At 40.2% G+C, this 20,738-nt stretch overlaps 4 protein-coding genes across 8 annotated transcripts; 2 read left to right on the forward strand and 2 right to left on the reverse strand.

Annotated features, from left to right (window-relative positions):
• Positions 1 to 805: 805 nt before the first annotated feature.
• Positions 806 to 7,668, reverse strand: enpp6 (ectonucleotide pyrophosphatase/phosphodiesterase 6). Of its 2 annotated transcripts, none has more exons than XM_049754536.1 (8): positions 7,428 to 7,668; positions 4,127 to 4,306; positions 3,641 to 3,752; positions 3,118 to 3,259; positions 2,843 to 3,022; positions 2,641 to 2,778; positions 2,356 to 2,482; positions 806 to 1,462 (listed from the first exon to the last, which is right to left on the reverse strand). In XM_049754536.1, exons 1-8 carry the CDS (start codon positions 7,666 to 7,668, stop codon positions 1,245 to 1,247), a joined length of 1,338 nt encoding a protein of 445 aa, XP_049610493.1. In that variant the 3' UTR covers positions 806 to 1,244. The 2 variants fall into 2 exon arrangements, with proteins under 2 accessions (XP_049610493.1, XP_049610500.1); XM_049754543.2 differs by lacking the exon at positions 7,428 to 7,668 and adding an exon at positions 4,442 to 4,587.
• Positions 7,669 to 7,703: 35 nt separating this feature from the next.
• setd7 (SET domain containing 7, histone lysine methyltransferase) lies at positions 7,704 to 12,338 on the forward strand. Its single transcript, XM_049754555.1, has 9 exons — positions 7,704 to 7,839; positions 8,622 to 8,829; positions 9,855 to 9,984; positions 10,443 to 10,644; positions 11,036 to 11,228; positions 11,523 to 11,604; positions 11,697 to 11,814; positions 11,883 to 12,040; positions 12,112 to 12,338. The coding sequence occupies exons 2-9, from the start codon at positions 8,790 to 8,792 to the stop codon at positions 12,302 to 12,304; spliced, it is 1,116 nt and encodes a 371-aa protein (XP_049610512.1). The 5' UTR covers positions 7,704 to 7,839; positions 8,622 to 8,789; the 3' UTR covers positions 12,305 to 12,338.
• Positions 12,339 to 12,491: 153 nt separating this feature from the next.
• On the forward strand, positions 12,492 to 16,319 carry zgc:113425 (uncharacterized protein LOC541425 homolog). Of its 3 annotated transcripts, XM_049754601.2 has the most exons (7): positions 12,492 to 13,607; positions 13,714 to 13,758; positions 14,584 to 14,643; positions 14,818 to 14,949; positions 15,047 to 15,193; positions 15,780 to 15,837; positions 15,921 to 16,319. In XM_049754601.2, the coding sequence occupies exons 1-7, from the start codon at positions 13,407 to 13,409 to the stop codon at positions 16,025 to 16,027; spliced, it is 750 nt and encodes a 249-aa protein (XP_049610558.1). In that variant the 5' UTR covers positions 12,492 to 13,406; the 3' UTR covers positions 16,028 to 16,319. The 3 variants fall into 3 exon arrangements, with proteins under 3 accessions (XP_049610558.1, XP_049610560.1, XP_049610559.1); XM_049754603.2 differs by lacking the exon at positions 14,818 to 14,949; XM_049754602.2 differs by lacking the exon at positions 13,714 to 13,758.
• Positions 15,737 to 20,310, reverse strand: rab33ba (RAB33B, member RAS oncogene family a). Of its 2 annotated transcripts, none has more exons than XM_049754604.2 (3): positions 20,153 to 20,310; positions 19,787 to 20,030; positions 15,737 to 19,308 (listed from the first exon to the last, which is right to left on the reverse strand). In XM_049754604.2, the coding sequence occupies exons 2-3, from the start codon at positions 20,015 to 20,017 to the stop codon at positions 18,814 to 18,816; spliced, it is 726 nt and encodes a 241-aa protein (XP_049610561.1). In that variant the 5' UTR covers positions 20,018 to 20,030; positions 20,153 to 20,310; the 3' UTR covers positions 15,737 to 18,813. The 2 variants fall into 2 exon arrangements, with proteins under 2 accessions (XP_049610561.1, XP_049610566.1); XM_049754609.1 differs by having other exon boundaries at positions 19,787 to 20,033; positions 20,153 to 20,308.
• Between the last annotated feature and the right edge of the window lie 428 nt (positions 20,311 to 20,738).

Below are 20,738 nucleotides of genomic sequence, written 5' to 3' on the forward strand. Positions count from 1 at the left end.
TACCGGCGTGGTGTTTTGATCCAGAGTATTTAAGTACCAGTCACATGTGTGTATGGCAGTGTTTAGGAAACATACCGTTGCCCAAAATGTTAATTTGATTAAACAATTTTTTTTAAGAGGGGGGACCAGCTCTCTATACCCTCGGCAGGATCCTCGAGAGTGCATGGGAGTTTGCTCAACCAGTCCACATGTGTTTTGTGGACCTGGAGAAGGCATTCCACTGTGCTTTGGGAGTATGGGGTGCCAAGGGCGGTTCGGTCCCTGTATCATCAATGTCAGAGCTTGGTCCGCATTTCCAGTAGTAAGGGTTGGACTGCTCTTTGTCACCAAGTCTGTTCATAACTTTTAGGAACAGAATTTATAGGCGCAACCGTTGCATTGTGGGTGTCTGGTTTGGTGACCTCAGCATCGCATCTCTGCTTTTTGCAGATGATGTGGTGCTGTTGGCCTCTTCAAGTTTCTGTAACAGGGGACTGAACCACCAAGGTTCCTCCCTTTGGCTTCCACCCACCAAGCCCACTGCACATTTGACCCGTCCATTTTCTGGGTCCTCACCTAGAGCCTTTTTTTCTACATGGGTGACCTTTGCAGGGGCATAAAATCCCAGACGACTCCTAGCTCCTAGGATCATTGAACCATGCAAACCCCTCCACCACAACAAGGTTACGGACTCATGAATTGTTTAAAAGGTTTTTTGATAGTGTTCAAATGGAATAACAGTATATTGGCTTACAATGATTAATCATTGTTTTCCATGAACACATATAGTGTTATGGAATAAAATGCTAACAATATCAACACAGAATTATGTTTCAAATCAAAGAAAATTTATTTATAGAACAATAAAGAAAGTTAAAGAAATTTGCATTGAATATCAAAATATTTATAGCACAGTATAGTTGCATTTTTCCTGGACAACATGTACTCACTTCAGTCAAAAAATCTCAGGGTTCTTAAAAGGACTCTGAAAAGACATTAACTTGGAATTTAAAAAAACAATATGTAGTCATTCTATCTATCTATTCATACTATCAGTGTTATCTGTATTCTATTTTACTTTCATATCTGGGCTTTTTGTCCTTCTAAATCACACTCATAATTAAGAATGTTTGGAGTTACTTCAATTAAAACCTAATCCCAGTAGAAATTCCAAAACACTATTCAAGATTCGTAATTGATGTGCCAGCTCTTGGTGGTTTCAAGCAAAACTGTATAGGTTGTTACATTTCTTTTGCCTGTACACTTTAAAAATAATGCCGCAGTGCCAGCAGGGTTTCTAATAAAGCTAACCAGCAGATCCACTGGGTTGTGGGCAAGTGCAGACCACCAGAATTGTTGAGGAGATTCTTAACCCGGGACCAGGACCCATTATTTGGCAAAGGTTCCACTCCCAATGTCCGACATAATACGTTATAGACGTCCACAGATCGGATAGGAAGAGCTCTGAAATTCTGCTTGAAGTCTACATGAAAGGAAGAGGACAATATCTTATTTTGAGAGCAGTTAACTCATTTTTACATTTGTACGACAATAAAGACTGTTGAAATGTTACTTTTAAGACTCCCTGTAAGGTTAAGACTGTGCAGTACACTTATGTTTATGATGTCTGGAACATTGTCAGTTATCTTTAGTCAAAAATGTACCTTTTACTAAAGGAACTCATTAACTTAGTACCAAATAGATCACAAACAGCCCATTATTCATTGCTTATCACCTGACTTGTATAATGGAAAATTTAATTTGAAAGTTTGTGGCAATTTGTTTTGCATCAATATTTTATTTTTTTTGTTTGTATCATTCCTGTGTTTGCAGCGATTGGCCGCTTGCTTGCAGCATTTCTTACTTGCCGTGGTTTTTTTTTTGCAATTGTTTCCTGTGTTTTTTTTAGTTTGTACTTTTGTTTGCTTCTTTTTCTTTTCCTGCGTTTGCCACATTTGCAGGGCGTTTGCCCCTGTTGGCCACTGTAGCTTACAGAGGCAGTGGAAAAAAGAGCAGGGCGCAAGGGACATAAGTAGATATCTACTATCTACTACATGAATTTTGAAGAACGATTGCAGTTTCATGACATTGAGGAACGTAAGCTTGTTTACATTAAGCGTGCGGTCATGTGGTTGGTTACCATGTAGTGCAAAACCTCGCCTGGAATTTTCGTACACGTTTTTGAGGAACAGATACATTTATATTATGTTCTGTTGTGTATCTATCCTAGAATGGATCACGTTCCATCCCATCCAGCTTCGAGGTTCAACTTTAAACAGTAATGTAAGGCCACTACTTTTGTCAGGCTGTTTTTTGCCTTACAAATCAGAAGCAAAATGAGACTTAAACAGTTCAAACACAACTTATTGTCAATACCCGGTCCTGCTGCCAAGAAAAAGCCGCCCATGTCTTTAAAATCATTGTCGTAACCATGCCAGCCATTTTGCCATGCCGAGGTCTCCCCACTGGTGTCATTTTTCCAGTATGGGAGCTTATCCTTATTCTGGGAAGAACACATTCACAAACATACATTATATAATATCTGGACAAAACATAACCACTATATGATAATTTCACATATACAGTTGATAATATTTGTGCGGATATAGGTTTGTCTAGTTTGACTATAATAAACAAAGTACATCAAGACTGTTGATGTACCTGAACGATGAACCAGCCAGGATCAGCCACCAGTGTCAGAGGGGCAACAAACTTTCCTCCTTTATAATGGAAGCTGTCAGGGATATCCTCTCTGGCATAAGCACGCATGTTTGGCAATTTGGACAAAGCTGCATGCACCTGCAACAAACACATGTGGCGCAAACAATGGCACACATCTGCATGCGTCCAATTCTGGTCTCACCTGTTGGAACTTGTCTCCTTGGATCCACAAACTGACAACTGGTCCTTTGTCCATCATCTTGACAACATCTGACATGTTGATATACTTGTCCAACTCAATCACCTTGTCCATCCATTCAATTTTTGTCATGCCGTGGTCTGAAAACATCACAACATTGACCTGATCCAGCATGTCCTTCTCCTGAAAAAATACCAGTATAGAAGATGTGAATGACAAGTAATTATAGGAAAAGAAAGGTAAACCAGTATTTGTAACAATATTTACAGCTTACTAACCTTAATTTTGGAGTTCAGCATCTGCATTGCAGTGTCCAGTTGTTGCAGTGCTATTTTGATCTGAGGGGAGTCTGGACCAAAGTGGTGTCCCTCTACGTCGATTTTCTCATAATATATTGCTGCCATGTTTGCATCACCTGACCTACACATTCACACAGACTTTTAAACACGACTTGTAAAAACTAATGATGGGCAAATGAAGCTTCAGGATGATTCATGAACCCGTTGTTGCGTTTACTTACACCTCGAGATGGCACTATCTGTTCACCGAAGAGCTGAAAGCCCACCGACTTGCCATTTCTTAAAACCCTCACTTTAAACCAACATTGCCATCTCGAGGAGCCAAAGAATACAACTGGTTCATGAAGCTTCATTTTCCCATCACTAGTAAAAACCACAAAACAATAACTGTACGTATTTAGTTCGCACTAAACAATCAATGTGTGAAAGTAATGTGCATATATTCGGTAGTTGCAGATCATTTGTCGCAGACGGTTGGGTTTTACGGACATGTCATTCTTACTTGAGTAGGTTGAGAGAACGTTCAATTGAATCCGTTAGGTTTGCCATTGATGGATTGTAGACGTACTCTTCACAGAATGTTGGGCGAACTCCCAGAATCTCAACCTCACAGCCTACAGACACACAAGGACAAATGTGAGACGTTTATTTATAGTTACAGCATTTATTGTTCAACATGGCAGATTCTGCTGCTTCCTGGTCAGCACTGTTAATTTGTATCTGAGTTATGAATCTGAGTTCAAGAAAGAAATGATTGCAAAGACACAGCACTGTACTGGGTGATTTTAACAATGATAGCCTCACTTTGTTCACTTTGCCCTCCAAAAGAAGCTATGACTACAATTTGTCCCGTGAAAAAAAAAAGAGTTTGACACCCCTGCTCTATAGTCTGACTCATTTAATACATTGAGTATTAAACAATTACATTTCTCTTTTAATTTAAAATGCATAAGAGCATGTTCGTCAGGGTGAAATTGTGTGTAAGTACCTGGCCAGTAGTACATAAAAACTTTCTTTCCAAGCTTCTGCAAAGTGACCCATAGTGGCTCTGATCCATTCCACCATAAAGGCAACCTGCTGTCGGAATTGACCCCGATCAGAAACTCCTTTCCAGAGGATTCATCCCACATGTAGTTTCCAGTCATCTGATGGACATCACAGTGACGGCCTGTGAAAAAGAAATAATATTCATCATCCAACATCAGCCATTTTCTAGAGCATTTGTCCTCATTAGGTTGAAGGTGAGCTGGAGTCTATCCCAGCTAACTGTCTGAGAGATGGGTACGGTAAAACCTCTACTTACAAACTTAATTTGTTCCGTGATCGCGTTCGTAGGTAGGAATGTTTTTAAGTAGAGGCACGGAAGCTCGTCTGAGGACGACCGAGAGAGATATGAATGAATGCAAGAAAAGCAGAAAAAGACAATGAATCATTCATTCACACCTATGGACAATTCAGAAACTTCACAATGATATTTTTGGATTGTGGGTGGCACATTGAGTAACCTGAGAAATCCGCTATGCAAACATTAGCCAACCAATCAAGTCATAAAACAGGTGGGTGTGAAGCAAGACCAGGTGTGTCCCAAACTTTTCTTCCAAGGGCCGCATACGGAAATAAAATAAAAGAATAAATGTATAATAATAATAATAATAATAATAATAATAATAATAATAATTTCCATTTTCATTACTTACGAAGTGCATAACAGTCACTTCAGACTTATTTTACATCGTTAATAATACAGCATATATGTTTTGGGGTAGACAGCCAGATTTATTAAAAACTACATTCAAATTGAAATTCTCAGCAATCCAAAAGACGGCAAGAGAAACTGCTTCTCTATTTGTGCCTGTGTGTGAGTCCAGTCAGTTGATTGTTTGAACAGAAAAAACACATACATCAGCAGATCAACAATGGAATAGGCTTGACAGCTTGTATGCTATTGGCCTGGACAGATTGTTGTTTTAGAGCTTCCAAACGTGGTGAACTGCTATACGTAGACATTTTAAACTCGGGAATGGGGGAGGGGGGCTCCGGCATTTTGACCAGCTACAGCATGCCACCTCTGAGTATACAAAAATCATCTATCCATCAATTTTCTGTTCAACGAGGACCGCGAGGGAGCTGGAGCCGATCGTACCTGACTATAGGCGAGAGTTGATGCGCACCCTGAACTGGTCACCAGTCAGTTACATAGTTTACAGAAACCAAAAGATGCATTAATTTACCTTCATTCAGCTTAATCTTAGCACATACTACTAAGCCTACAACTTTCCAACAAAATATCTTAAGCTATTTACTTGATTCATTAAAAAAAAAAAAGTCTAATTCTAGTACCAGTGCATGATGGAAATGTACAGCTAAGTTGCCTGCAGGATTATTTACAGCCTATGTTATCCATGAATGTCACATTGGTACTTTTTATATTATTACTCAATGCATGGTGCATTCATCCTCACATTCATACCGATATCATTCTGGGCACTCAAGATCAATCAAGATAAGTGGTTCAATGAGGCTAAAGAGCAGTAACTTTAATGATACATTATATAATGTCAATCATTACACCACACATAACAAACAAGACTGACATTCTCTATAGATTATTTACACCAACGGCCATTAAACAATAACATGTCAGGCGCTGAAGCGAAGCATTTTATAATAACTGTAACTTCAATATCTTATTTTTGTCCAACTCAAAACGCATCAATACTTTGGTTTATTTGCACATGTTGGAATGTGGTAGGAAGATGAGCCAGACCTATAAGAGGAAACCCACACAAGCGTTGGGGGAACATGTGGGAAATATTCATTTGATTGTTCCAGACAAAAAAGAACAAATAAAGTACCTTTGTTTATCTATCTATGCGAGTGACCTATAACACTTGTAAAATAAATTGCGGTTCCAGTAGATACTAGCAGAAATGACATAATTTAACCTATGTATCGATTTTTTGTTTGAACCTGTGTAGAGCTGTCAGCCTGTTACTATTGAATATTTTCAGAATTGATTATTCTATTGATTATTCCGTTAACAGATCAAATATCCATCGAATTTCTGAACCGGTTTTCTTCACAAAGGTCGCAGGTGTAGGCTGACTCCGGGGAGTAAGCTGGGTACATCCTGAACTCGTTGCCAGCCAATCGCAAGGCATACACAGACGGACAACATTTCACACTCACGCTTACAGACAATTTGGAGTGGTCACTCGGCCTACCATGCATGTTTTTGGATTGTGGGAGGAAACCGGAGTACCCAGAGGAAACCCATGCAGGCATGGGGAGAACATGCAAACACCACACAGGGAGGTTGAAGCTGAAATTAAACCCTGCACCTATGAACTGTGAGGCGAACGTGCTAAGCATATTTGAATGCTTTTTGCATTCTTTACATCATTTGAAGCTACTAAGTATGTGTAACATAGATGTATAAAGTTACAAATTTATTAGATTAAATTAAAAACAAAAAATGAACAGGACCTAATGTTTTTCAAAGGGTTAAGGGGGGAAAAATCAATAGACACCTACACTGTGACCTTGCTTAATTACACTTACACTTAAGTGATGAAAATTGAAACAAACAAAATATTTTAGGGCAGCACCCTGGCCACAGCTCAGTTCTGTCTGTAGTCAAGGGGATATTTCTACGTATGTTGTATTTGATTTTATTGACATAATAATTGGCCAAGTGTGAACGTTTCTACAGCTAGGAGTCTATATTTGTCAGCGAATAAGTTGTTTTTGCTGTACGGCACTTTGTATGCCGCAGCGATGGTCTTTTTAAAGAGTTCTATAAATACAGTTTAGTTGACAGCTGGGTCGTGAGGATATACTGGTAGAAATAAACTAAAGTGAGAAAATCTGCCAGGAGATGGCACCAAGAAGCCAACTCCTGCTCCCTTCGCTCATTTCTAAATATTGTACTACAATTGTATTTTAAAGAATATTTGGCATGCTTACGACACTTTTTTTTTTTGGGGGGGGGGTTTATTTTTTTTAATCAGAAGACATACAAGTAAACTTTTCTAAATGTTTTTGTGCTAATTCCAAATATGCTGTATCATCTTATGGAGTAATATTGATGATAATAATATGTAATATGAAATATTGTAATATATCGCATGGTAAAATCTGTACTGTGCAATCTTTAATAGATCAAACTTAAAAACATGAAAAACATGAGCTAGAAAAGAAAAGAACAATATTTAAATCCGCATTCAAAATATAATATAATAAATATACAATAATCAAATATGCGACATTTGGTGATTGATCAGAATTACCTGTCATTAATGAGTAGTAGTTCGGGTAGGATAAACTCGGGAAGTCCGGCTTCATGGCGTCTACTTTCACCCCTCTGGACACAAGCCCCTTAAAGCCAGGTAGTGAGTTCAGGTCGTCCAGGTAGTCGTAACGAAAACCATCGATCAGGAACACGAGTAGTGGATGGACCGCAAGACACAGCTGCCCCGCTGCCATCAGCAGCAGAACGGACACCAAGGTAAATGTGGAGGAGCAGGCCATGAGTGCTTGTCTACTCTTCTTCAGCTATTGGGTAACTGGGAACTGCGCAACCCGTTGACAGCAGGACCATTCTGCTCAGTGCGCCGGGGAGGGGGACCGGAAGTTACAACATGGACCAAACTAAAACTTTGACCGATGATCCTTGATCACCGCGACTGGACCGGAAAAACAGTAAAGCCACCATTTAGTTTCGTATGACCACTCTGAAGCCGCCTTGTTCATTTAAATTCGTCAATTCACATTTTATTTGCGATACTGTCATAAGCTTGCTACATGAAGGAAGTAAACTTTATTCGGCTTACAGTACTGTTTCGCCAGGGGCGGCCCTAGCCAGTGCGATGACCATCACATTAATTAAAATGTAAGAGGCAACCTTTTCGTGATTTCATGACTGTTTTTGTTAACAGACAAATCATGCCGGCAGGCAGCGACACGTGAAGGGCAGGTGCTTTTTCAATTTACAAAATACAGACGTCTTCTTCGGAAGAACGTTCTTGTGTTAGTCCTCAGGAAGACCATACTTTTTTTTTGTTTCTTATGGTTCTTTCGGCAGCCACTGTGACAAGGGGCGTTGCAAAAATCCTAAGGGCAATCATACATGGGAAATTCTGTCCGTTTCCCTTTCATATCAAGCAGAAACGTCAACAGATTCGTGCTGATCTTCTGTTTTCATGCTTTCATAAGAATTGTGTGCTGATTGTCATGGGGGGGCCACAAGGTGACGCTATTAATTAATAGTCAACATTGTAAACTAAATGATTTAAAAACTGATCCTAAAAGAAAAAAATAATCATCATATTTATATAAATGATATTGATATGCCAGTATAATTATATAATCTAATTTGCTGTATTTCAGGACTGATTCAGGACTATTTAGGAAAGAAAAAAAAATGTCCCCATATAGATTTTGGGTATATACTGGTTCGTTTTTTTCTGTTTGTTGTCCATCAGATAACTCGTGAGAAACTCAAATTCGATCTGATCGTAATTCGATGCTTCAGTGTGAAAAGTGGCCATAGCTGTCAGACGGCAATTGCCGTGTCCTGGTGACTCCCCACGCGTGGCGGACACTGAAGCTGTGGGAACTGTGTTCATTTCTGACGGTCATCACTCAGCAGTATGGACAGCGAAGATGAGAACGTGGAGGAGGCCGTGGAAGGTAAGACAATAGAGATGCTCCGCATTTAAAGAATATCTGAGATCTTGGTGGCAAATCTCTTTCGAATGTCCGCACGACGGCTCGCTAGTGGGCCCCCACGGCAACTTGACGCACCGGGGACTCGATTTCACAAAGAAAGCCGTCTGGCAGGCGCACGAAAGCGGTCTGGCTTCTCCCATCCTCACGCAGCAGCTTCCGGTGTCCCCGAAAAGGGGGAAAGAACATGAAAATGCAAACGTGTATTATTCGGCAGTGGTGCAGGAATGCATGTCTTGTTCCGATCGGTTTTACATCAGTATATGTGGAATTTAATTGTTAAAGGTGTCGGTCGTATTGTGAACCCGAACTGCACATTCGACAGATAATGTACAATCGTGAAACAGCCTGACTCTAAAACGTAAACTGCAGCATGAGCATGCGGAATCTGAGATGATTGTCACATGTTCGGGTCAAAATGTTCGGTGATCACTCTGGGACAGGGATAGCGCTACACCGGGGCTAACGGGTCTGTAGCCCCGTCACATATTTGTGTAGCGGTAGCCCCAATTAATCTCCTTCAGCATTTCGAATTTGATATTTTAAAATAATTAGAAATTATTTTATTTTATGTATCGTTCAAGCCCCCCCTGTTGTTCTTGTAGGGGAAATAGAGTAGAGTAGAGTAGAGTAGAGTAGAGTAGAGTAGAGTAGAGTAGAGTAGAGTAGAGTAGAGTAGAGTAGAGTAGCGTGCCTTTATTGTCATCGAAGAGCAAGTATACACCAGAATTGGTAGCACCGCTCCATTGGTGCGTAGTAAAGGGAAGAAGGTAATACATATGTCTCAAACCTAAGTTTGTACATGCTATGAGGTAAGTCCATCACCAAAATTGTTTATTGTCTAAAAAAAAAAAAAAAGTATTAATATTGAAAACATTGAATGGCAGGTGATGTGTTTAGGGATGTGCTGTCCTTAAGTTATGCTTCATAACTTTAGTCTTTACAAATTTTATATTTTATAATTATTCACCAAGTTCACTACTGTTTAGGTCCGCTAGATGAAGATGAACAACCTCATGGACAGTGCACAGTGACCTACTCATCCAGTGATCGCTTTGAAGGACACTTTATACACGGAGAGAAAAATGGGAAGGGCAAATTCTTTTTCTTCGATGGAAGGTATTTTCATTTGAAGATATTGTTGAGTTTCATTACTTTGACTTGACATTTTTAAGTTCGCAAAGTGGTATTCTCTCACAGCACCTCAGGCTTGTACCTTGGACACTGAAATAACAGCCTCCATATACTATTCAAAGGGGAAAAGTGGTGAAGTCACATTTAGAATTCAAAGTTTTCCTTTGTTTCCTTAATTGAGTAGCCTTGAGTAGTCAATCATATGAACCAATAGACATCTCCCTTTCACTCATCGTAATAGCAACATGTAGTCTAGCTCTCTAATTCTTTAATGTCCCCCAGTAGTAAAGAAACAAATCACTTGATTAAATAAAAAATTGGTAAAGGTCCCAGTCCTAAGCCACTTTAACGAAGTACTGGATCAAATTGATTCAATATGTACTAATTGTGTTCAGGTTATTTAATCGAGAGAGCTCTGCTATTTTTCTGCCTCATCTGCTCAGTACCTTGGAGGGCTTCTACGTGGATGATGTTCTTCAGGGACAGGGCGTGTATTCGTATGAAGACGGAGGTGTCATGCATGGCACGTATGTGGATGGTGAACTCAACGGGCCGGCTCAGGAGTTTGACATAGAGGGTCGCCCGGTGTTTAAGGGCCAGTACAAAGACAACATCCGCTGTGGGGAATGCTGGGCGTACTACACTGTGAGTCATCTCTGACTTACCGCCTATAATTCTACAGAAGCATGGGGCTGCCAATGTGAAGTAAAAATGTTTTGACTGGCAAGAACGTTAAAACGTACTCACAAATACACTCGAACGTACGTAGTTGTAGCTAAATGCTACCAACGTAGCTTTTTTTCCCCATAATGCAACAGGGTATTGACTTGTGCATGTGTGAGTGAAAAAGCTATTTTGTTTTAATCATTTGGCCTACATTATATCAATATGTTCACAAAAATGAGGAAACTTGTTCATTCATAAATGTATGGATTTATTGTGTGTATGTGCATGCGGAAGTCCATAATTGATTTTTAATTTTTTTTAATTTAAAGTGTTTTATTTTTTATGTTTGTATGCACCGCGTTGCATTCAGGATGGAGGCTGTGTGTTTGGGGAAGTGAACGAGGATGGAGAGTTGACTGGTGATTCATTAGCGTACGTCTACCCCGATGGCCGCACAGCTCTTCATGGAAGTTTTGTGGATGGTGAACTGATTCAGGCCCAGCTCGCCACCCTGATCCTCACTGAGAATGGAAGACCATCTTTTGAGGTCACACCGAGTAGTGGTAAGCAATGTACTTCCTTTTTGCACTGTATTTCACTGTATTTTACAGGGAAACGTATTGCAACTTGTTAAATTATAGGGTCCTTTTTCCACTAACAATCACAATTTTTTTTTTAAATCAGGTAAATGATTTTAACTTGTATTTTAATTTTTTTAAATTTATTTTTGAGAAATCAGTAAATAACCAAAAACCACCATCCAGAAATGAGGAATATGGCTACACCGCCACCCCTCTGTGTCATCTCAATGTCTGTAAAGCACAATACAATTTCAAATGTGGTTCTGCTTTTTCAAGGGGCTGTATATACATATGACAAATCTACATCCACTTGTATTGCTACCCATGCTATGCTGCCAGATCCTTACGAGAGCCAAAGGTACTGAAGGATAGTTTTATATAGTATATATATGTAACGTTTGGACGCAAAGTTGCAGGACTTATCCATATTTATGATTTTTTTGTGTTCAGGGTGTTTGTGGCAGACTCCTTGATTAAAGGAGCTGGACAAGGTCTGTTTGCCAAGACAGATGCTGAAAGAGATACTGTGATGGCCTTTTATAATGGAATACGAATCACACACTCAGAGGTGTGGAACCTGTATGCTTTTGCTTGCTGTGTGGATTCTCATTGAACCTGTTTTCCACTAATCCTCAGGTGGACAATAGAGACTGGACGTTGAACGGCAACACAATCTCACTGGACGAGGACACTGTGATTGACGTACCTCAGCCATTTGACCAGACAGAGCGCTATTGTGCCTCTCTTGGTCACAAGGCAAACCACTCCTTTACCCCCAACTGCAAATATGATGTGTAAGTACAAAACTACTTGAAAGATTTGATAGTGTGATTGAGCTTGAAAGTGTTTTGTTCCCACCCCCTAGGTATGTTCATCCCCGTTTTGGGTCGATCAAATGCGTCCGAACAATAAGAGCTGTGCAGAAGGATGAAGAGCTGACCGTTGCCTATGGGTACGATCATGAGGCGACTGGGAAGAATGGCCCAGAGGCCCCTGACTGGTACAAGCAAGAGCTGTATGTGTTCCAACATGGACAGGCACTTCCCACAGCCTCTTGAGGCTACACATTAAACTTGTGGACAGTACAATACACCCTGCTGCTTGGGATTCACTTTGTCTTCCCTGTAGCCATGTATCGTACCATAAATACAGTACAAAAGGTTACTATGCTGAACATGCTAGGCAAACTGTTTTGCGCTATGGCCCTCTGAGATTGGGGCAAGATTTTTAAGTATGCACTCAAAAGTATTTTTAATGTTTACATTTAGGGTATTGACACACTGTGTCATTTTGCTCCCTTGGCTAACAATTTACAATCCAAATATATTAATTTTTGGAAGTAGTTCATTGTCGAGTCACATTCTTACAGCCGCGTACGGACAATACACATGGTCTTCATTCATTGAGCTGTTAGTATGATACAAGATTGTCACAGCTAAAATACAAATTAATCTGCTATCAAATTTTACTAAATACAGTACAATCAGTGTACACATGCATTCTGATTTATCCATTTGGTGGACTTCCATTTGGTATCTGGGCTATCAGTGTATACTTGCCACTTCATAGCACCACTATGACACCCCAGGTATAGAAACCCCCCCATCAATACCTAATAACGTGAAAATAATACTGACCAGTAATGCTGATTTGGAAAGGTATTTAGGTGTGCACAATGCTTCATATATGATTTGCTTGGCCAAGTTGCAATTTCTCCTCTGACCAGGCGGTCAAAAGACAAAAAATATGCTGATTCTCTGGCTGGCCCCGAGAAGACAGATGTGAAATCCGATTGATTACAGAAACAGTACTGTTACTTAATCGTTTGAAATTCATTGAGTGGATGAAATAAAATTATTCAATGGAACAAATGTTAAAATATAGGTTGTAAATGTGGATCATTGCAGTACTATAATAGTGAAAACTGTAGATAAGAAGGCCTTCGTTACTCTCATACCATATAGTTATATACGTGTTAAGTGGCATAATTTGTCGTACTTTATTTATTGGCATAAATATTTATGTAGATGAGGATCCTAATGTGTGACGGGAGTTATGCATAAATTCCTGCTAGTCTAAAATCAGGGCAAAAGTACTCTCATACCTGTCGCTTCATGCACGGGGCAGGTTAATGATTAAACTTTCTACACTTCAGACCGAATGCAACTTCACAACCAGTCCGCTGCCGCTCTGACGCCACTTGAAGATAACAATGTAGTTTTTCCCCAAGACACGATTTGTGTTTCTCTACCGCCAGCTAGAAGCGTGAATGCTAAGCTACGTTTTTGCTTGGGTCAGCCTTGGCGTCCGTCCTTTGCTCGACCATCGAGCAGGTTGACGTCTGGAGATGGACCGCTTCAGGTACTTCATTTTTAACCAAAAGCGCGTACTCTTCCTCGGTGTCCTCCAAGTGGCGTGTGCGGCTATCTGCGTGATCTGCGGCTTTATGGATGCTTTTTTCCGCAAGGATACCCCGCTGAGCACAACCAGGACCCCAGTATGGGGAGGAATGGTGAGACACATCACCGTTGACTTGGCTTTACTATGTTTCTGTTTGAAACAAGAATTGAAACTTGGCTTCATTCACATTGACCTACATCCACAGCAGGAGTTCAGAACATGCAGAGAGTTATTTCTACATTACCATCGGAAATAATGAAAAAATCTTTTAAAGTATAGCAAAATTGCAACATTTAACAGCACAATGGGTTCCATGAGTCTATCCCAGCTGACTTTTGGCAAAAGCTGGGACACACCCTGAATAGGTCGCGAGCCAAGCTGGCTACAGACAATTTACGGTCTTGACCCTATGATTTTGCAACATGGGAGAAACCCACACAAGGTGAGAACCTACAAACATCATATGGGAAGGCCAGATCCCTGATTTAGACCCACAACTTTGGAATTGTTCGGTGGACGTGCCGATCTATTGGCCACCATGTTGACTTTGGTTTTATTTGTTCTCATCTCTTTCTTCCGGGCCAAACGTCAGTTGCAGTGTTCTGAATGAGTTGCAGCTGTTTGATGCTCTTCTGTGGGAGCCCAGTCAGAAGACCATTACAATAATCGTGTCTACCAGTTATAAAAGTGTGGATGAATTCTGATGTTCTGAAGAATTTCACCCTGGTTAACAGATACAAGGTGAACTAAAAAGGTGCAAGAACTGACCTGTGAGGGACTCCACATGCCACGGCCATTTAGTCAGATTTAAACCTTACGATGGTTCCAAAATAATTATTTCCTTCAAATAGGACCGGAATCATTTTAGGGATGCTAAATTTAGTCCTGCCCTAGTTTCCAGTATGTATCGACTTCATGGACCTGACATTCTTTTCAGATCATGGCTTGTCCTGGTGTTTTGGCTCTGTTTGCATCTCAAAGGAAAAACCCAATACTGGTATGTATTCCTGTACACGGTTTCTGTGTATTGATCAATTTCCTTAACATCAGTTTCAAGTGATAGACAAAAGTAAATGTTCATAGGTGATTTTTTTTAAATATTGCCACAGGCCTATAATTGAAACATGAGTGGCAAGTTGTGCACTTGATTCCTTGACTGTGCTTTCTTCAGGTGAGTGTGATGGTGGCAGTGGGATGCCTCTCTTGTGTGGCTTCTTTCTTTGTATTGGGCTATTCTTGTCTAACGCTCACTTATGGAGAGGAAGATAATGATGTCTTCCACCATCATGACAGTCTCAAAGTGGTAATCACGTCCACAAAACGACCCCTAATTTCCAATCTGTTATCGTTATCACACAAGAGTGCAACAAGCATACTTGCTCTTTGTTTTTTTCACACAGACTTTCGTGCTCCATCGAATGGTGAAGGCCGCCAACGCCACCATACTGCTGTGCTGCATCCTCAATGTGGTCCTATCGTCTCTCATTGCTTACGTGGGTTGCCGTAGTCTACCCCGATGTGGCTGCTACGACGCACAGACCGGACTGGTGGGAACAAATATTGTCCGCATTAGTGATTACATTTACCATCAGATTAACAAATGCTATGCCATGGTCGGTAGAACCTTAGAATCAAGTACACAACTAATAATTTCTACACAAATATTTTTGTGTAAACGTAACTGCACTCTGAACTGTCCAAGCTGCTTGACAACATAATCAGAGGCAAGATGAACATACTGGTAAGAGTATCTGGTTTATTTTTACTGACATATGGATATGTCTGATGAGGATCACAGATGACAACCATGGATCATTTTGGACTTTTTGATGAACAAGAATCATCCTAAAATTAGAAGATGCTCGATTGGCTCCCCTAAATTCTAATCTGTAATCCTATTGCTTTATGAAGACCACAATAAATACTAGACACTGGCTTGTTCCATTGCTTTTATGTGTAACATGTAAATGAGTGGTTGTCCAATGTTTGTAGAATTTTTTAAGATCCCTTACTTTCCACACATACAGATTTTGCCCTTGTAATTGTATGCACTTTAATAAATTGAACTGAAATAATGTCAAAACAACATATGCAAACAAACCAACTCCTTTATTTATATTGTGTGTATTGTAGGCAACATTGGTTCCACAGTGTGACCCTGGGGATACTGAGTTAGTGTGTACCTGGCAAGGTAAGTCTTCAAGTAATTGAGATTTGACCATTTACAACCCTCGTGCTGTCAGCTGTGAGAGTCTGACGTATTTCTGCTTGAAGCTGGAGGGGACGACAGGCTCTTCAACTCTCCAGCTCAAACAACAGACTCTGGCACCATAGAAGAGGAAGTTTCCTCCAAGTTGCCTCCATATAGCAGACTGACCTAAGACAAATCTCTGTCATACAATCATACTCGACTTAAAGATGTGACACTATTTTAAAAGATTGTGCCAATTCATTTAATTTGTTTTCTTGAGAGATCAGATCGCAAGCACGAAGCACTCCAGTAGCATCCTTCTTCTGAAAATTATTGTACATAAGTTGCTTACATAATATATATAAACTGATGTCTGAATGTAAGTGAATGAGAGTACTGCATTTTACTGCCTCTAGGTTGTCACAATGTGAGTAGTTTTTAATTTCTAAACCATTTAATTAATAAATTCTGCTATAAAGGTAGTTTCATTTTGTTTACCTGCTATTTGGAGATGACACTAAATACATGTTAAGAATGTTTATTGCAAGGTTAAATCTCAAGTTTACGCACTTCGATCCTACGCGACTTTTTGTCTAATGCAGTTTGGTCATAGACCCCAATCTTGTTTGTCATGAATACATTTTCAATTAGTATTTTAAATTGAGCGGCTCGGTGGAGCACTGGTTAGCACGTCCGCCTCATATTTAGGAGGGTACGGGTCCGATTCCACCTCCCTGTGTGGAGTTTGCATGTTCTCCCCATGCCCGCGTGGGTTTTCTCTGGTTTCCCAAAAACATGCTTGGTAGGCTGATTGAGCACTCCAAATTGCCCTTAGGTGTGGTTGTTTGTCTCTGTGTGCCCTGTGATTGGCTGGCACCATAACCTGCCTACTGCCCGATGATGCTAGGAGAGGCTCCAGCTCGCCCACGACCCCCGTGGATGAAAAAGAAAAATAGAAAATGGATGGATTTTAAATGGACGGCATGAGGACTGTATGAAGCTAAATGACTAGCGCGTAACGTGAGCGCCAGACCCGGATAGCAGCCTTAGGTGGAAGCACCTCATTCACACAGTCACTAGTCCTTAACATACACTGTTTGGCACCTTTGTTGGACTGTTTCACACACACCAGTCTACTCATTAACTGAAAGAATGTTATGAGTTATGTGTGACAACAGGAATACAATGGTACCCTTTTCCAAACAGCAACATCCCAAGAAAAAAAACTAAATACTGGAGGTTGTCCATTGCTGCCCTTTGTTAACTCTCTACTTTGCAGAATTCCTTGTTGAATGACAATATATACATATTGTAGATATGCCGCCTTGACTACTACATCTTGACTACAATGCAAGCCATTAGATTTCACATTTAAATTACCTTTGCCAAATGTACCATGTTGAGATTTATATAACAATCAAGTACATGTATAGAGGTGCAATCAATTCGTAATCAACGAATAATCCATTATTATTCTCAATCAATTCATCATTAAGATCCTTTTTTTATTTCAAATTGTACAAAATGTCATCTTCCCAACAATAAATATTTTCTGGTTTTCGGTTGGGTGTCCTCCGAGATGGCAGATTGATTACACCGGGGAACAATAAATAAAATAAATAAATAAAAATGTTGGGTTAGAATTTTATGCTGATTAAAACTAAAATCGGCAAGATGATTCAAAAATCAGAGTTAGCCATTTCTATCTGTTTTTCCCCCCACAACATAAAAACAATTTCCCACAGATTAGCTGTAGTAAGACTTGCCAGGATATTATTATTATGGCTCATCTTCAGCTATGTGGCAACTTGTTTGTGCGGTCGCAATATGTAAGAGAGGTGCAGCTCCCAATAGGTCAATATTATCAATACATGCAAACAGAAAGCTAGCAAAGTAGAAATTAAGAGGATTACCGCTGACTTTTCTCTTAACCCTGTCACCATGGGCATAGCGTGTTTTATGCTGATTTTTTTTGTCGTTTACATCTTAATGGTTTATACATATACAAACACACTTATTTAATCCTATAGCTCAAAAACTTGACGCAATAAAGAAAAGACAAGTGTTTTGCATTAGTTGAAAACGGCTGTCAGACCGAACGCAACAAAAATTGTGCTGCCTAGTGTTATTTTTAAGTGGAATCAAAATAAAACTTGATTATACTTTGGAAAACAATCTGGAACATTTTTTACTGATTTGTCTCCAAACCGGTGACTGAATGTTTCTTTGTTTCATTGTGCATTTACTGCAGTCAATTTGAAATGTCATGTTTGTTTTTAAATAACGGGATGTTAATTTTGAAAAAAATCTGATTCATTGATTAATTGTTGGTTGTACCCCTATACATATACTACATCAGTTGGACACATACATGCAGAAATCCTATACAGTGGATCCCCGCTACACGCAGGGGATAGGGACTGGGCTGACCCGCGAATAGCGAAAGTCTGTGAATAATACTGTAAAGGTGTTTTTACTAATGTCATTCTTGCAGGTGTGTCCTTCAATCTCAGTTCACAAGAATCACGTGTTGTAGGTTGCACAGTTGTGACTGACCGTTTGAATGTGTGAGCACGTACTGTTAGAGCAGCGTATTGCCAAATATCTAGTGGTAAGTTCTCAAGAACTTAGTAAGTATTGTATCGTTAGAAAAACTGAGTAAATGCGGCTGACACTTTATCATGCTTAGATTTCACATTTCAAACATTGTTGCAACAAATCCAGGTGAATTTCAAATTCTGTATTAAAGCTACAGTAATTATTGTTTGCAAAGAGCACACGCCACAGATGAAGTGATTTATGATCATACAGGTGCACCATCTCATTTTCATTCCAACACAGTAATCTGCCTGCGACCCAGCCAATACTTCACAGTCATTGACGAATATAAGCACAAGCATGTACAACTGTCGTTTCTTTGTAGCTGCAAATCAGTTTGTGTATCCTCGTGAACCATTGGTCTGGTACCTCCATAAATCAGCAGCTGCTGCAGGCCCAGCCCCGCGACCCATCGGTGCCATCCTCCCTGCTGCTGCTCAAGTTGATGCTGCCTCCTGATCCCACAGGAAGCTGGCTCAACACCAGAGGCTTCTGAGACTTGAGCTTGTGAGCCACCGTCATGAAAATAGCCTCAACGTGGTCACTATTGTCAGAGCTCATGCCGCCCTGGCTGTTTGGGTTCTTAGCGGAGGTCTCAAACAAAGGCATAGAGTGGGAGTCAGCGAACTGTTGCGCCACATCTGTTCCGACTTGGACGGAGTCTCGGAGGTCGCACTTGTTTCCAACGAGGATCCTCGGCACTTCTGTGCCTAGCGCGTGCTGCTTACACTCCTCGATCCAGGCCGGGAGGCTGCGGAAGCTGGCAGCGTTGGTAACATCATAGACAAAGACGACAGCATGCACATTGCGGTAGTAGTGTTGCACCATAGACTTCCTGAAGCGCTCCTGGCCTGCTGTATCCCACAGCTGGATCTGTCCATTGAAGCGGTGCCATTTGGAACAAGTATCGCCAAAAATTCCAAAGAAAAGGAAAAACATAACTGCAGTGTTAATCACAATGAATTCCCTGTGATCATTTGAGCCTACAGTACATCTTACAAGCGAGCGTTGCAATTTAATTTAAATAAAATCATTGAACGACATCATTGTACAGTGGTGGAAAACAATTAAACACATACTTTTTTACTGTACCTAGTAGATTTTTCAGGTCATTTTACTTGAATATTTTATTTTTGATAGATTTTTTTTTACTTGTTTTACTCCCTTCATTTAAAAAATTGTAAGCTTTAGGTTAATTGTTTCAAAATAGGTTTCTTGTTTTTTTTAAACCTCTGCGGATGGTAGGCGTGCAATCATCTTAAAAGTATTGTACTGTACGTCCCGCTTTTGGGCAGATAACAGATTTCTACTGTGGAGCACGGTTACGCATGACGATAGGTACAATGCCCACCTTGAGCTTCTCGCCGTCAATATCCACCAGCCTCTCCCTGAAGTCCACCCCGATCGTGGCCTCGGTTTTCTCGGGGAACTTTCCGGCGCAGAAGCGGTAGGTCAGGCACGTCTTTCCAACCCCCGAGTCCCCGATGACAATGATTTTGAAGATTCGAGTCCTCGGCGGAGGTAGCCCCGCGGAGTTCGTCAGAGAGCTCGAAAATTCACCAGAGGAAACGCTCTGCGCCATGGTCGCTGACAAGCTGCTGAATGACAACCAATGAACGCACCTTTTCCTTCACGGCAGCTCAGTTGTTGACAAACAAGCAAGCAATAAAAAGAGGTTTGTGAACAGCTGCCACTGTCTCTCGAAATGTATGCTTACTTGGTATGTCCGACTGATCATGCATGACTTTCGATCACAGTCATTAATTTGTGATATATCTGTAAAAGTGAGCAGATTCTTTCCCTTATTTGCATTTCAGCCCGAAAGCCACGTTGACCTCTCTACTCACTTCTCGCGAGATGATCGAACGTTGCATTCTTGGAGGCGGAAACGGAAAAACTTTTTTTTTTTAACATTTATTATTTAACATTTATATAACATTAAAATATTATTCAAACACATTATATAAAATAACACCCCTTTGCACATATCAGCAGCTACAGACAAACAAAAACAAAATAAAGCATACACGATACCAGGAAACACACGCGCACACATATTCACGCACACGCAGGCACACACATTCATTACAGCGCAACTCCGTATTATATCTAACGTATACAGCCAGAACAAGCATCTTCCAGAAAAACCTTTTCAATAAATAAAGTCAGTTTTACAGCATTCTTGGTGTAAATAAATTTTAAGGAAATGTAGGTTTTCAGATCATTCTTCCAATGAAGGATGTTTAGTTTTGTTTGTGTATATATCGTGTATATATGTAAAATAATAATGTTAATAAAAAAAT

The sequence above is a fragment of the Syngnathus scovelli genome, chromosome 1, assembly GCF_024217435.2.
Source record: "Syngnathus scovelli strain Florida chromosome 1, RoL_Ssco_1.2, whole genome shotgun sequence".
Lineage (NCBI taxonomy): Eukaryota > Metazoa > Chordata > Actinopteri > Syngnathiformes > Syngnathidae > Syngnathus > Syngnathus scovelli.

What these genes read in the sequence shown, in the direction of transcription:
- enpp6 (XM_049754536.1), bottom strand. Translation starts at nt 7,668, where the DNA reads ATGGCCTGCTCCTCCACATTTACCTTGGTGTCCGTTCTGCTGCTGATG. An exon ending in TGCTGAACTCCAAAATTAAG is followed by an intron (nt 3,023 to 3,117) that starts GTTAGTAAGCTG and finishes GTATTTTTTCAG; the next exon opens with GAGAAGGACATGCTGGATCA. An exon ending in AAGGAGACAAGTTCCAACAG is followed by an intron (nt 2,779 to 2,842) that starts GTGAGACCAGAA and finishes TGTTTGTTGCAG; the next exon opens with GTGCATGCAGCTTTGTCCAA.
- setd7 (XM_049754555.1), top strand. Translation starts at nt 8,790, where the DNA reads ATGGACAGCGAAGATGAGAACGTGGAGGAGGCCGTGGAAG. An exon ending in TGAGGTCACACCGAGTAGTG is followed by an intron (nt 11,229 to 11,522) that starts GTAAGCAATGTA and finishes TGCTTTTTCAAG; the next exon opens with GGGCTGTATATACATATGAC. An exon ending in TACGAATCACACACTCAGAG is followed by an intron (nt 11,815 to 11,882) that starts GTGTGGAACCTG and finishes ACTAATCCTCAG; the next exon opens with GTGGACAATAGAGACTGGAC.
- zgc:113425 (XM_049754601.2), top strand. Translation starts at nt 13,407, where the DNA reads ATGCAACTTCACAACCAGTCCGCTGCCGCTCTGACGCCACTTGAAGAT. An exon ending in ACGACGCACAGACCGGACTG is followed by an intron (nt 15,194 to 15,779) that starts GTGGGAACAAAT and finishes TGTGTATTGTAG; the next exon opens with GCAACATTGGTTCCACAGTG. An exon ending in GTTAGTGTGTACCTGGCAAG is followed by an intron (nt 15,838 to 15,920) that starts GTAAGTCTTCAA and finishes TTCTGCTTGAAG; the next exon opens with CTGGAGGGGACGACAGGCTC.
- rab33ba (XM_049754604.2), bottom strand. Translation starts at nt 20,017, where the DNA reads ATGGCGCAGAGCGTTTCCTCTGGTGAATTTTCGAGCTCTCTGACGAAC. An exon ending in TTGACGGCGAGAAGCTCAAG is followed by an intron (nt 19,309 to 19,786) that starts GTGGGCATTGTA and finishes TTCAATGGACAG; the next exon opens with ATCCAGCTGTGGGATACAGC.